We start from the raw sequence: 16197 nt of genomic DNA on the forward strand, positions 1-16197 counted from the left end.
TGTAGACATCTATGTATTTATGTATATATATATATATATGTATGTAGAGACATGTATTTATTTCGATATATATATCTATGCAGACAGATATATATATTTATGCAGAGACATGTATTTATGTAAATTTATAAATATATTTATGCAGAGACATGTGTTTATGTAGATGTATATTTATGAAGACATGTATTTATGTAGATATATATATTTATGCAGAGACATGTATTGATGTAGATGTATATTTATGCAGACATGTATTTATGTAAATATATAAATTTATGCAGACATGTGTTTATGTAGATATATATATATGTATGCAGAGACATGTGTTTATGTCGATATATATGTTTATGCAGACATGTATTTATGTATATATATATATATATATATATTTATGCAGACATGTATTTATGTAGATATATATATTTATGCAGACATGTATTTATGTAGATATATATATTTATGCAGACATGTATTTATGTAGATATATATATATATATTTATGCAGACATGTATTTATGTAGATATATATATATGTATGCAGAGACATGTGTTAATGTAGATATATATATTTATGCAGACATGTATTTATGTATATATATATATATATTTATGCAGACATGTATTTATGTAGATATATATATTTATGCAGACATGAATTTATGTATATGTATATTTATGCAGACATCTATGTATTTATGTAGATATATATATATATGTATGTAGAGACATATGTTCATGTAGATGTATATTTATGCAGAGACATGTATTTATTTCGATATAAATATTTATGCAGACAGATATATATATTTATGCAGAGACATGTATTTATGTAAATATATAAATATATTTATGCAGAGACATGTGTTTATGTAGATGTATATTTATGAAGACATGTATTTATGTAAATATATAAATTTATGCAGACATGTATTTATGTAGATACATATGTTTATGCAGAGACATGGATTGATGTAGATATATGTTTATGCAGACATGTATTTATGTAGATATATATATATTTATGCAGAGACATGTATTTATGTAGATGTATATTTATGCAGACATGTATTTATGTAGATATAAATATTTATGCAGAGACATGCATTGATGTAGATATATATATATTTATGCAGAGACATGTATTTATGTAAATATATGTATTTATGCAGACATTTCTATATGTAGAGAAATATTTATTTATGAAGATTATATATGCTTAAAGTTTAAGGAAAAGAAGTGACTTTGTATATCTCCGTATTATCATCCTCAGTCCCAGGTGAAAATCACACATACATATATGCTCTTTTCTACTGGTGACAAAGGATGTCTTTGTATGTGACATTTAAAAAATTTCAAGGTATGTTATGACCAACTTTTTTTTCTTAAGAGGTTTAATTAGCAACACAATAACTGTACATACCTGACTGTTTATTAAGTGTCTAATTAGCCAATGTACATACGGCTTGAGAAATTGTGTTCCGAGGTCATTTGAGGTCTTATACATCAGTGACATTTGAGGTTTATGTAAAAAATTGCTGGAAAATCTTAACAAAACTGGTCAACCATATCAAAAGTGTTCCAATGCTAGCTCCGGGGATCATTTCTGTCCCTGAACATATGGAATCACATGGGTTTAGGAAGCAAAAACGCTTGTGAAAATCTGTTTAAGAACTGAAATATTTTCTAGCACATAAAAATAATGTCAGTCAAATATATTCAAATTGATTTTTATCCTTAATCTTTATAATCACATACTTTTTTTTCCAAGTTTAATAGCTAAAATTATTAAATCCCAAAATATTTGCTAATTAGTGTTAACTTACAAAGCATATGTATGTATGTTATGGTTAAGTATGTGTGTGTGGAATCAAACGGTCATTAAACTAGTGTAGCTTGACTTAACAATATCATATCTCCAGTACAACGTACTAGCCATCTTTATATCATAACCTGTTTGTCTACTATCTTGGGTATACACGCCTTTCGAGAATGTTTTGAACATCGATTCAAATGCCTTTTTACAAAGTCGGTCAATGATACTACAGGCCTACAATTCTGTTTAACCAGCCACTCCCCACCAGGTAAGAAATTCAAATCTTTGTATTTGAATTTGAAGTATTTGAAGAAATAAAGAACACCAAGGTACCCAGTGTATTATCGCGACGATCTTTGAACCGTACAATGTTTGTAGGGTAACACAACCGGACAGTTTTTCCAAGTAACACTCAAGGTTACTACTGGTTTTTCCTGTTTGTTAATTTTATGAAAACCTAGAGTAGAGTTATGCAGTGGTCTACCTATTTAAATTTGTTAAGGTACACGATGATTTATGAATGGAGCCTTGGAGCTTAGTGCAGCACCTCGACGTCCAACATGCTTGATATTTACATGTAATGATCGAAAGTTGTACATGTGTAACAAAAGTCTAGCTGCAACATTTGCTTAAATTCAAGAGCTTAGAGAAAAACTTATCTGATTTTAGGTTTGTATACAATCAAGTCAACAAAAATATTGTTTAAATATTTTTTAGTTTAGCCTGACAAAGCTTTAAAGGTTGTTGGTGCCCCAAGGGGTGAAGTGTAAGGTACAGGGTGACACAGACTGGACTACCTGTACGACTTACCTGGTCGTAAATCTCCAGGTACAATGGCCAGGTGAGTGGGTGGCAGTACCTTAATCCCCCTGTGACCAAGTTACAGAGGGAGTAGGATGTGTGTTAAGTTATTTAGTACCCATCCCTGGAGTGTTTGCACACAAAACAATCGTAGTTTGTCTATTAAGCTGTTAAAGCAGCAAATCCTGACCTTTTTGTTAATAATGACAACTAAATTCAATAGCTTCACAATGAGGATAATCTTCTTTCATTTTATTTCACAAATGAACTGTTAGGAAGAGTTAAATTTACAAGCCAAAAGTTGCTTAAAAAGGTATTTTACTTGATCAGCTTAAACATAAACTTCATTTATTTAACAACAGTTACGAAAGAAGTTTTTCAAACTTATATTAATCACCCTTGTTAACCCAGATGAAAGTGTGCAGTGGGTCTTACCTGGTAATGTAGGAGAAAATCAGAGTTTAATAAAATAAAATAAATTGCTAAATATGTACATTTATATCAAGTGCTGACAATATATGAAACAACTGTCATATATTGGAATAGCTTAGAAATTTGGAAAAGGGGCATAACTCCCATTAAAATCAGACTTTTTTTTTATTGAAGTGCAGGTGTACAACTTAAGATTGTATGGAATATGTCTGCAATTTTTCACAAAATTTGGGCGAAAACTTCAGGAACAACAGGCCCAGAGGGCCTGTATCGCACACCTGTTTCTTTTGTTACATGAAACTGACATATATAGGTAACTTCAGACCAAATTTGGTAACTAGCACATAAAGACATTTTAACATCTGTTAAACGCTTCTCAAGATATTGTTGTTTGAAATTTGAAATTGTAATTTTAAAGCTTTTAACACACGTTGACATTTGACTCCGGCTATCACTTAAAGTTGACATTTGACCTCATTACTGTAATTAAGAAAAAGATTCGCACTGCTGGTCTACATAACATACTCAAGTATCATGACTCTAGACCAAATGCTTCTTAGGTTATCGTCATTTGAAGTAGGAAACTTTATAGCACTCTATCCCTGGTACCTACTGGCCAAATATCATGAACATGGGCCTTATGGCACTTGAGAAGAAGGTCGTTAAAGCTTTTAACCCATGTTGACTTTTGACCCCCCAACTAGCACTTAAAGTTGACCTTAGACCTCATTACTATGAATAAGAAAAAGATTTGCACTGCTGGTTTACATAACATAGCCATGTATCATGGCTCTAGTCCAAATGGTTCTTAGGATATTGTTGTTTTAAGTTTTAACATATTTGACCCCTGTGACTTTGAAACTAGGTCAAGGTTTTTTAAATGAGGCAACTTTATAGCACTCCATCCATGTACCTACTGGCCAAATATCATGACCCTGGGCCTTATGGAACTTGAGAAGAAGATTGTTAAAGCTTTTAACCCATGTTGACATTTGACCCCTGACTAGCACTTAAAGTTGACCTTTGACTGTAATTGAGAAAAAGATTTGCACTGCTGGTCTACAAAACATTACTAAGTATCATGACTCTAGACCAAATGGTTCTTAGGATATTGTTGTTTGAATTATTGAACATATTTGACCCCCGTGACCTTGAAAGTAGGTCAAGGTCATTTTAAAGTGGAAACTTTATAGCACTCCATCCCAGGTACCTACTGGCCAAATATCTTGACCCTAGGTCCTCCAGTTCTTCAGGAGAAGTTGTTTAAAAAGTGGACGGACGGACGACGGAGTAAAAAAATTACACAGACAAAACACTTATAATTTGCAAAAAGCGGCATCACTTCCACAAATATATATCACCCCCCCACCCAACCTTGTAAAACAGTAAGCAAAAGGTGCACAAGTTTAGAGCCTCATGCTTTTATAAAATTATAATGAAAGCAGGTAGAGTGGGAAGTAATAATCTGATTACTGACAGCCAGATGAATAGACAAACTGATAGAAGTTTGGTTTAGTTTGTTTGTGTTTTACATCCTATTAACAGCTATGGTCATTTAAGGACGTGCCAGTTTTTGGTGGTGGAGGAAAGCCAGAGTTCCCAGAGAAAAACCACCGACCTACGACCCGTACCTGTTGACTGCCCCAAGAAGGCCTCAAACTCGCAACATAGTGGTGGAGGGCTAGTGGAAGCAGAATGTCAGACGCCTTAACCACTTGGCCACCGCGGCCCCCTGATGGAGGAACAGAGAGACTGGCTACAATATTCCAATACACCACTCATATTTCATTACAGGGAGCTAAACAGAAAACAAAACAGACAAATTTGTTGATGTTTATAAAATAGATGTTTTTATTAATATTCATAGTATTTTAATCCGAGTCTGACATTTCAAAGTCTTCGACAACATCATCCACATCTGGGATATCTTCATCGTCCTCATCGGCGCCGTTAATGTCACTGTCTTCATCAGCCTCTGGTTCATCTTCTTCATCACTGTCATCGCCGTCCTCATCTGCTGATTGAGCCAACTGTTCCAGTTCATCACTATCAAAGTCACTGTCAAATAAAACCCAGATCATCCATTGTAAACAGAGTGGATACAAAATTTAGTATTTCTATCAGTCATACTATTTTTAGGCTGCTAATTTTCAATCTCTGCCTTTACAATCAATCTCCCTGTGTAGTGTCTGCATGCCCTCTCATTGGTTTATTACGACGTCATTAGATGTTATTCTCAAAAGTTTTACTGTGATGTGCTCACCACCTTTTTCAACAGCAAATACAATGGGAGCAAACATTTGTGGTTCAGTGGTAGAAAACTATTTCTGGGAGGGTTTCAGGACCCCTGTTTTCCTCATTTGGAATTTACGAATATCAGAAACTTGAATAGGCATGACAGTATATAGACATTTTTGTGTGTTTGTTCCACACGTACATGCTTTACATAAATTTGGTTAAAATCTATTGTGCCGTTCTGGACTAATATTCTTTTTTTATGAAAGTTGACCAAGTAGCAATCTGATTATGACATTATGTTCTAATGTTTTTACCTGTAGTCATCGCTTTCTGAACCAGCCTTTTTAGACTTTGCAGCTTTTGGGAGAAATCTCATCTCGTCGTCAGATTCATCACTGTCTGTGTCGAATAGCGCAGCAAAGTCCTTCTTGTCGTCCTCTGTAGCCCTCTGTGGGCCCTTGGGTCTCACTATCAATGGTATTCCATCGTCCACATCCGTGATCTGAAATCATTGATACACAATATCTATATTTGGTGGATAAAACAATAAAAAGAACCAACAGTACCTGTACACCAACAGTAGGCACTGTTATGTACTGTTATATCCTACCTCAAAAGTGTGAAGCGTTTGAATGTGTAAAATGTACTTGGCATGTCTTAATTATGAAGGACTTTTACACCTCACCACCAGGTTGGCTATATCAAATGTTGACATCCTTACACGATTTTACACTCTCTAGAACTTGGCTCTAGCTCCACTTACTGTACCTTTACATAGAAAACAATCTAACGCTGGCAGTGACTTCATCTGGGGCTATACTTTTCCTGTCTTCTCTACTTTATCATAACCTGTCACGTATGCCAGGACTTTACCATGCCATTGGAGGTTATAATCTTGCTGTGACTTTGTCCTGACATTAGTTAGTTTGTCCTATTCCCACTGCAAGTTTCTCTATAAGCGTGCATTACCAGCAGAAATTGCATTCATAGAGCTATAAAAGCAATTTGATCAGTATCATTTTGAAGCTTCTCTTCTGGCCTTGATTAACATGAGACAACTGTTAGAATCAAACATTCTGGTGATGTTAGGCTATTCCAGGAATCTTGTTTGTGCTGACGACACAGACACTTTGATAAAAAAAATTAAGGGAATATCTGTATTTAGGTCAATAACAACTAAATATTTAGAATGTAAATAGAAGGATTGAACAGTATTTGTTCAATGTTCATGCCGGTATGAACGCAAATTGAAAAGATTGCTGTACAATCCTTTTTAACACCTATTCAGTCTTCTATGTACCTGTTCTTTGGCTGAAATCACGTGCTGGAGTTCACGGTCTCTCAGCTTTCTCCAGGTCTTGTAGTATTTTCCCAGTGGAGTTCCAGCCTCTTCACATTTTTTCTCCCAAGCTCCCTGTTAAAACACACATTTATAGATGACCGTAAGAACTAAATATATCTGTAGGTCAGACACTGAGGTGAGATTCACTCCCTGTTAAAGGACAAAGGCCTGGAGCTTGGAAATAGAGTGTCTGTTGGTATTGTTTAAATTTGAACAATTCACAAGATTGTGAACTTCATTTGGTTTCAAAAGGTAAATAGTCACGACAAAATTATGGTAAAAACACGCTTAAAGCAACAAATTTATTTTTCTAAGGTTCGAAATAATATCAAATACAAGGTCTTGGAATATATTAATTGGTCAACTGAATTCAAATGTACTCACAGATTGTGAAACTTTGTGTCAACAAAAGAATTGACAAATGTAAAAAGGCAAAAGAAGTGACACAGAATGTTTAATAACTATATTCTTCAGTATTAATTATCAAAATGCACTCACAATGGTTTTGGTGTCAGCAAGATTAACATTGAAGCTCTTGCGTCGATTGGTGACAAATTTGGAATTCTCTTCCACCTTATCCAGGATCTGACGAACCTGTTTGCAGTAGTTAGCCACCTTGCATTTCTTCAGAAAGTCCTTCAGCTGCAAGAAAAAACGACAAAATTCCTTCTAAAAGGTACATTCAATCTTGACCACCAAAGTAGTGTATTTCACTATGAACAAAACCCTGTATATTGTTTCCAAAATATTCAGTTATTTTTGTATTTTGCAGTTCTTGATTCTTTGAGACAAAACCAAAAAATAATAATTTATAAGGTGCCTCCATAAATAAAAGCTGATAGTTTTAGTGGTCAATACTGTCATTAAGATCTTTTGTGAATCTTATCAACATTGCAATCTTCTTTCCATCATTTCTGATGTATGATTCCTATTGGTGTATTAACATATTTAGTAAGAGAATTACTTGTAGAATGGCTGGTAACACGAGCTCAGGGAACCCCACGGAACACTTACCTGTAGAATGGCCGGTAAGGCGAGCTCAGGGAACCCCACGGAACACTTACCTGTAGAATGGCTGGTAACGGGAGCTAAGGGAACCCCAAGGAACACTTACCTGTAGAATGGCTGGTAACGCGAGCTCAGGGAACCCCACGGAACACTTACCTGTAGAATGGCCGGTAAGGCGAGCTCAGGGAACCCCACGGAACACTTACCTGTAGAATGGCCGGTAACGCGAGCTCAGGGAACCCCATGGAACACTTACCTGTAGAATGGCCGGTAAGGCGAGCTCAGGGAACCCCACGGAACACTTACCTGTAGAATGGCCGGTAATATGACCTCAGGGAACCCCACAGAACTCTTATCTGTAGAATGGCCGGTAAGGCGAGCTCAGGGAACCCCACGGAACACTTACCTGTAGAATGGCCGGTAACGCGAGCTCAGGGAACCCCACGGAACACTTACCTGTAGAATGGCCGGTAAGGCGAGCTCAGGGAACCCCACGGAACACTTACCTGTAGAATGGCCGGTAACGCGAGCTCAGGGAACCCCACGGAACACTTACCTGTAGAATGGCCGGTAAGGCGAGCTCAGGGAACCCCACGGAACACTTACCTGTAGAATGGCCGGTAACGCGAGCTCAGGGAACCCCACGGAACACTTACCTGTAGAATGGCCGGTAAGGCGAGCTCAGGGAACCCCACGGAACACTTACCTGTAGAATGGCCGGTAACGCGAGCTCAGGGAACCCCACGGAACACTTACCTGTAGAATGGCCGGTAAGGCGAGCTCAGGGAACCCCACGGAACACTTACCTGTAGAATGGCCGGTAACGCGAGCTCAGGGAACCCCACGGAACACTTACCTGTAGAATGGCCGGTAAGGCGAGCTCAGGGAACCCCACGGAACACTTACCTGTAGAATGGCCGGTAACGCGAGCTCAGGGAACCCCACGGAACACTTACCTGTAGAATGGCCGGTAAGGCGAGCTCAGGGAACCCCACGGAACACTTACCTGTAGAATGGCCGGTAACGCGAGCTCAGGGAACCCCACGGAACACTTACCTGTAGAATGGCCGGTAAGGCGAGCTCAGGGAACCCCACGGAACACTTACCTGTAGAATGGCCGGTAACGCGAGCTCAGGGAACCCCACGGAACACTTACCTGTAGAATGGCCGGTAAGGCGAGCTCAGGGAACCCCACGGAACACTTACCTGTAGAATGGCCGGTAACGCGAGCTCAGGGAACCCCACGGAACACTTACCTGTAGAATGGCCGGTAAGGCGAGCTCAGGGAACCCCACGGAACACTTACCTGTAGAATGGCCGGTAACGCGAGCTCAGGGAACCCCACGGAACACTTACCTGTAGAATGGCCGGTAACGCGAGCTCAGGGAACCCCACGGAACACTTACCTGTAGAATGGCTGGTAAGGCGAGCTCAGGGAACCCCACGGAACACTTACCTGTAGAATGGCCGGTAAGGCGAGCTCAGGGAACCCCAGGGAACACTTACCTGTAGAATGGCCGGTAACGAGAGCTCAGGAAACCCCACGGAACACTTACCTGTAGAATGGACGGTAACGCGAGCTCAGGGAACCCTATGGAACTCTTACCTGTAGAATGGCCGGTAACGCGAGCTCAGGGAACCCCACGGAACTCTGGTGGACATTTAGCTGGTCCAGGAGTAATTCGTATAGCTGATCAACCAATCCGTCCTACAGAACCCCAAAATAACAAAACATTCAGTGTGTAAAGAAAACGAACATGTAATTGTTCACGCCGGGCGTCCTCAAGAGGTTTGCTGTTGCATTTAGGATACTGAAAAAGTGACAATTTTGTGTGTGGAAATGTTCGCATTGTGATTTTTGATGAAGGTGTGGGAATGTTCACATTGTGGTTTTCGATGAAGGTGTGGGAATGTTCACATTGTGGTTTTTGATGAAGGTGTTGGAATGTTCACATTGTGATTCTTGATGAAGGTGTGGAAATGTTCACATTGTGGTTTTTGATGATGGTGTTGGAATGTTCACAGTGTGATTTTTGATGAAGGTGTGGGAATGTTCACATTGTGATTTTCGATGAAGGTGTGGAAATGTTCACATTGTGGTTTTCGATGAAGGTGTGGAAATGTTCACATTGTGGTTTTTGATAAATGTGTGAAAATGTTCACATTGTGGTTTTTGATAAAGGTGTGGAAATGTTCACATTGTGGTTTTCGATGAAGGAGTGGAAATGTTCACATTGTGGTTTTCGTTGAAGGAGTGGAAATGTTCACATTGTGGTTTTCGATGAAGTTGTGGAAATGTTCACTTTGTGGTTTTTGATAAATGTGTGAAAATGTTCACATTGTGGTTTTTGATAAAGGTGTGAAAATGTTCACATTGTGGTTTTTGATAAAGGAGTGGAAATGTTCACATTGTGGTTTTCGTTGAAGGAGTGGAAATGTTCACATTGTGGTTTTCGATGAAGGAGTGGAAATGTTCACATTGTGGTTTTCGTTGAAGGAGTGGAAATGTTCACATTGTGGTTTTCGATGAAGGAGTGGAAATGTTCACATTGTGGTTTTCGATGAAGTTGTGGGAATGTTCACATTGTGGTTTTCGATGAAGGAGTGGAAATGTTCACATTGTGGTTTTCGATGAAGTTGTGGGAATGTTCACATTGTGGTTTTCGATGAAGGAGTGGAAATGTTCACATTGTGGTTTTCGTTGAAGGAGTGGAAATGTTCACATTGTGGTTTTCGATGAAGTTGTGGGAATGTTCACATTGTGGTTTTCGATGAAGGTGTGGGACTGTTCACATTGTGATTTTTGATGAAGGTGTGGAAATGTGCACATTGTGGTTTTTGATGAAGGTGTGGAAATGTTCACATTGTGGTTTTCGATGAAGTTGTGGAAATGTTCACTTTGTGGTTTTTGATAAATGTGTGAAAATGTTCACATTGTGTTTTTTGATAAAGGTGTGGAAATGTTCACATTGTGGTTTCTGATAAAGGTGTGGAAATGTTCACATTGTGGTTTCTGATAAAGGTGTGGAAATGTTCACATTGTGGTTTTTGATAAAGGAGTGGAAATGTTCACATTGTGGTTTTCGATGAAGGTGTGGAAATGTTCACATTGTGGTTTCTGATAAAGGTGTGGAAATGTTCACATTGTGGTTTCTGATAAAGGTGTGGAAATGTTCACATTGTGGTTTTTGCTGAAGGTGTGGAAATGTTCACATTGTGGTTTCTGATAAAGGTGTGGAAATGTTCACATTGTGGTTTCTGATAAAGGTGTGGAAATGTTCACATTGTGGTTTCTGATAAAGGTGTGGAAATGTTCACATTGTGGTTTCTGATAAAGGTGTGGAAATGTTCACATTGTGGTTTTTGCTGAAGGTGTGGAAATGTTCACATTGTGGTTTTTGATAAAGGTGTGGAAATGTTCACATTGTGGTTTTTGATAAAGGTGTTGGAGTATTCAAAGTATAATCTATATAATCCTGTGCCTGTTGAAATGTTTTAGCTTATTCACTCAATGTAATAAACATGATATTACCATACACTGAAAAATTCCACGTTTACCACAAAATCTTGGGAAATAACAAGACAAAATCACCCTGGTAATACTCATATTTTTAAAAGATATGAATAATTATTTAATTAATTATGAAAAGAGATAAACTGAACGTGAACATTCAAACAAAAGCTGTGAATAAGTGACTTTAAATATTTTTGAAAATTTTAATTGATTTTGATGAATTAGGAGGCTACCTTGAAGGACCTTTCCATCAACTGGGATTTGGAGAATTTAAGGATACAGGCAAAGTTGAATGGCTTGACGCTGGTTTTCTTGTGCTGTTTGTTAAAGTCAATCTGTTCGAAAATCTGCAAAGACAAAAAACATCTCGGAATGAAGAAAAAATAAATAGTTTCTCCTGAAAGGTCAACAACAACAATTCTCTATAACCAATGCAGGATCAACTACATCACTTTCTCCAGATATTTCATTACTACTCGAAAAACAACTACAGAATTACAGATCTTTTTAAAAATCAAAAGTCATGATTATCATGATCCAAAAACATATTCATGTATGCTGGTATGAGGTAGAGGCAAACAGAACAAAAACAATTTCTATGTTGCATACTCTGACAGTAGTATTTAGAGGTCAAAGGTCACAGCCTTACAATGTTTTAACTTTCAGTATGTCAAAGGTTAAGAGTTCATGAATAAATATTTGTTGGTGTTTTAGAGAAGCTGAGTGCAGACTGCCCCCTGCATCCCTGATGTCGTTACGGTGCACAGCTGCACAAATATCAGAGGACAGGGGTCAAGGGTCACTAGCTATATAGGTCAAAGGTCACTTATAACTGCACTATTGTATAATGGTAATGGAAGTTTTTGTTTAAGGTTAAGGTGACTAGGAAGTGGGTACAAACTGTAAAAGTAGTATAAACATACACAGACACCTGGTTCTATGATAAAAATATGTCCCCTGCTTTGAAACTTTTCAATTTCAAATCCTTGAATTGAAACTTATGTGAAAACTATTTTCTAATAAGAATTGAGAAAATGTTTGCATCCTTTTAACTCATTAACCCCTACATATTTAAACTAAACTTGCCCAGTCTTAGATTTGGTAAGGTTCAAATGTGACTTTAGGGGTGAATGGGTTAAACAACAAATGACAATACTAGACATGATCAGAGTAATGCTACTGGATTATATAAATCACTTTACCCAGATAACGGACACATCTTATCCTTATTTACAAGTCATCGTCATAAAACCACGAACCAATCAGAATTGAGATATTTCTTGTTACCTCATTATTGATTCGTAATGTCAAAATTTTTCCATCACAGGAAGATTATGTGAATAGATATTTGAAAAGGCCTGAAGTATGTGAGTCCCATTTATAATGGTCACTATTGATGAAGTACATTCTGATAGCATTGTTGTATTTGTATACACATCATTCATAGGACTAAAATTCTATTTGCCTACCTAGGATTTTTAAAGTAACCTTTTCTGCTATTTCAGACTAAGAGGACCCCTAATTTAATTACACTGATAATATACATGGTGAAACTTTGGTCTTCCAGTGCTGACAAATGTCTCCGTCTCTTGCAAGGAATCTTTAAATTCATTTTGTTGATCCTGGTTTCAAAAAATCCCTGATTTCCTTCTTGGGTGTAAGGAATTCCTGGGAGTAAGGACATTAGAAATTAATTTCTTGGTTTTAAAGGATCTCCTAATTAACTTTTTGGTTGTGGGAAATTTCTAAATTCACTTTTTGGTTGTAACAGAGCTCTCAGTTCTGTTTTTGGTGTAAATGGAACTCTAGATTAGGTTCTTGATTTTAAATAATTTCTAAATCTTTTTCTTGGTTGTATTAGAGAACTCTCAGTTCAATTCTGGTTGTAAGGGATCTCTTAATTCACTTCTTTGTTGTAAGGGGTCTCTAAATTCACTTCTTTGTTGTAAGGGATCTATTAATTCACTTCTTTGTTGTAAGGGATCTCTAAATTCACTTCTTGGTTGCAAGGGATCTCTAAATTCACTTCTTGGTTGTAAGGGATCTCTAAATTCACTTCTTTGTTGCAAGGGATCTCTAAATTTACTTCTTTGTTGTAAGGGATCTCTAAATTCACTTCTTTGTTGCAAGGGATCTCTAAATTTACTTCTTTGTTGTAAGGGATCTCTAAATTCACTTCTTTGTTGCAAGGGATCTCTAAATTTACTTCTTTGTTGTAAGGGATCTCTAAATTCACTTCTTTGTTGCAAGGGATCTCTAAATTTACTTCTTTGTTGTAAGGGATCTCTAAATTCACTTCTTTGTTGTAAGGGATCTCTAAATTCACTTCTTGGTTGTAAGGTATCTCTAAATTCACTTCTTTGTTGTAAGGGATCTATTAATTAGTACTTGGATGTATGGGATCTCTAAATTCACTTCTTTGTTGTAAGGGATTTTTAAATTCACTTCTTTGTTGTAAGGGATCTCTAAATTCACTTCTTGGTTGTAAGGTATCTCTAAATTCACTTCTTTGTTGTAAGGGATCTATTAATTCACTTCTTTGTTGTAAGGGATCTCTAAATTCACTTCTTGGTTGTAAGGGATCTCCAAATTCACTTCTTTGTTGTAAGGGATCTATTAATTAACTTCTTTGTTGTAAGGGATCTCTAAATTTACTTCTTTGTTGTAAGGGATCTCTAAATTCACTTCTTTGTTGTAAGGGATCTATTAATTTACTTCATTGTTGTAAGGGATCTCTAAATTCACTTCTTTGTTGTAAGGGATCTCTAAATTCACTTCTTTGTTGTGAGGGATCTATTAATCAGTACTTGGATGTATGGGATCTCTAAATTCACTGCTTTGTTGTAAGGGATCTCTAAATTCACTTCTTGGTTGTAAGGGATCTCTAAATTCACTTCTTTGTTGTAAGGGATCTCTAAACTCACTTCTTTGTTGTAAGGGATCTCTAAATTCACTTCTTTGTTGTAAGGGATCTCTAAATTCACTTCTTTGTTGTAAGGGATCTATTAATCAGTACTTGGATGTATGGGATCTCTGAATTCACTTCTTTGTTGCAAGGGATATATTAATCAGTACTTGGATGTATGGGATCTCTAGAATTACTTCTGGGATCTCTAAAATTACTTCTGGGTTGTATGTTGTATTGGATCGTCAAATTCCTTTCTTTTGGAAAAAGTATTCTCAAAATTCACTTCTTGGTTGTAGGGGCATATATTTTCACTTCTCGGTGGTGAAGGATTTTAAGATTAGATTTTTGCATATAATTTTAACATTTACGGAGATGTTTATATTTTTTAGGCCACTTATCTACATCAGCAATGTATATAGGTGTAATAAACCTTCACATTGGATATGGAAAAATACTGTCGCATAAGTGTTATCGTGTTGGGTCTCATTTGGTGCACACTCGAGTTCACATGATAACACATGCAAACATATCAATGACAAACTGTTTAAAAATGTCTAAAAATATATTCAAATACAAATTATAAACCATTAATTCAAAGGTCCTAAACACAGTCTCATACTTTGATTTAAAAAAAAAACAGCTTGGCAGAAACTTTGTCTTGATTAAGTTATTACGGAGAAAAATAATTTCATTTCAATAAAAAACGATCAATGCCTTTGTACATGGACACATGGAAGGACACCCTTGTTTCAGTGTAGCTTGTACAACTGAAGGACACCCTTGTTTTAGTGTAGCTTGAACAACTGAAGGACACCCTTGTTTCAGTGTAGCTTGTACAACTGAAGGACACCCTTGTTTTAGTGTAGCTTGTACAACTGAAGGACACCCTTGTTTTAGTGTAGCTTGTACAACTGAAGGACACCCTTGTTTTAGCATAGCTTGAACAACTGAAGGACACCCTTGTTTTAGTGTAGCTTGTACAACTGAAGGATGCCCTTGTTTCAGTGTAGCTTGTACAAACTGAAGGGTACCCTCGTTTCAGTGTCGCTTGTACAAACTGAAGGACGCCCTTGTTTCAGTGTAGATTCAACGCCCTTGTTTCTGTGTAGATTACACACACTAAATAGTGTTCCTGTGTCAGTGAATTCTTGTTCCTTGCCAACTAATGATTGTTGATAACACTTATACATACTCTGGTCTAGTTACATTGTAAGTATTGTTTTCAAACATCCATTCATTCAAAATTGCTTACCTCCAAAAACAAGTTTTGGAACAGACCGTTTATGATACACAAAGGTTTACAAGAATGATTCCATGTGTGTTATGGGATTGCCAGCATACGTTTTACAGTCACTGGGTCACTGTGACAGCCTGTGCATATTACTGTATACTTTAATCTGCATACAGGTACGTTATCTACCTGTCTGAGCGATTGGTTATGTTTTGAAATTTAACTGCTCAACCGCATATATTTATTGAGTAGCTCCACAGCTCTGTATGAACTGAGTCAAATATGACTTGCATGTCTAGAAGTTGTTCAGGATAATATTATTACACACTCAGAATTCCTTCACAATAAAAACTACCTTTAAATAGTTTTTTACCTTTCAAGTTTACCCTGAAGTCTTTTGAATACCAGGTACAATTGAATAAATTGAGTGAAAGTGACATTGACAAGACAGAAAAGGGATATCATTCATTAAAGAGGTGGTTTAAATTATGTATTATACTGTTCCTTTGAAATAGGAAAACTAGAACTGACATGTGGTGAGGTATGACGTCAATCCAGTGACATGTTCTTGCAGGTGCAAATATTAATAATTACTCTAGGGCAACCAAGCAGGATGTCCTTCTTTCAGTGTGGGTAAGGTGTACTGGAGAGTGTCCTTGTGTCAGTGTAACTAAGATGCACTAGAGGGCGTCCTTGTGTCAGTGTAGCTAAGATGCACTACAGGGCGTCCTTGTTTCAGTGTAGCTAAGATGCACTAGAGGGTGTCCTTGTTTCAATGTAGCTTAGATGCACTAGAGGGCATCCTTGTTTCAGTGTAGCTAAGATGCACTAGAGGGCATCCTTGTTTCAGTGTAGCTAAGATGCACTAGAGGGTGTCCTTGTTTCAGTGTAGCTAAGATGCACTAGAGGG

General features: G+C 37.1%; 1 protein-coding gene across 1 annotated transcript in view; it reads right to left on the reverse strand.

Annotated features, from left to right (window-relative positions):
* Positions 1 to 4873: 4873 nt before the first annotated feature.
* Positions 4874 to 16197, reverse strand: part of LOC110464550 (nucleolar complex protein 2 homolog) — an 87333-nt gene continuing 76009 nt past the window's right edge. The window contains exons 13-18 of the mRNA XM_021519819.1: positions 11382 to 11495; positions 9241 to 9342; positions 7125 to 7268; positions 6585 to 6698; positions 5599 to 5786; positions 4874 to 5104 (exon numbers count right to left, since the gene is read on the reverse strand). Coding sequence (XP_021375494.1) covers positions 4918 to 5104; positions 5599 to 5786; positions 6585 to 6698; positions 7125 to 7268; positions 9241 to 9342; positions 11382 to 11495 — 849 coding nt within the window. The 3' untranslated portion in view covers positions 4874 to 4917. The remainder of the gene's footprint in view (positions 5105 to 5598; positions 5787 to 6584; positions 6699 to 7124; positions 7269 to 9240; positions 9343 to 11381; positions 11496 to 16197) is intronic.

Source organism: Mizuhopecten yessoensis, unplaced genomic scaffold (assembly GCF_002113885.1).
Source record: "Mizuhopecten yessoensis strain PY_sf001 unplaced genomic scaffold, ASM211388v2 scaffold11009, whole genome shotgun sequence".
NCBI classification, from domain to species: domain Eukaryota; kingdom Metazoa; phylum Mollusca; class Bivalvia; order Pectinida; family Pectinidae; genus Mizuhopecten; species Mizuhopecten yessoensis.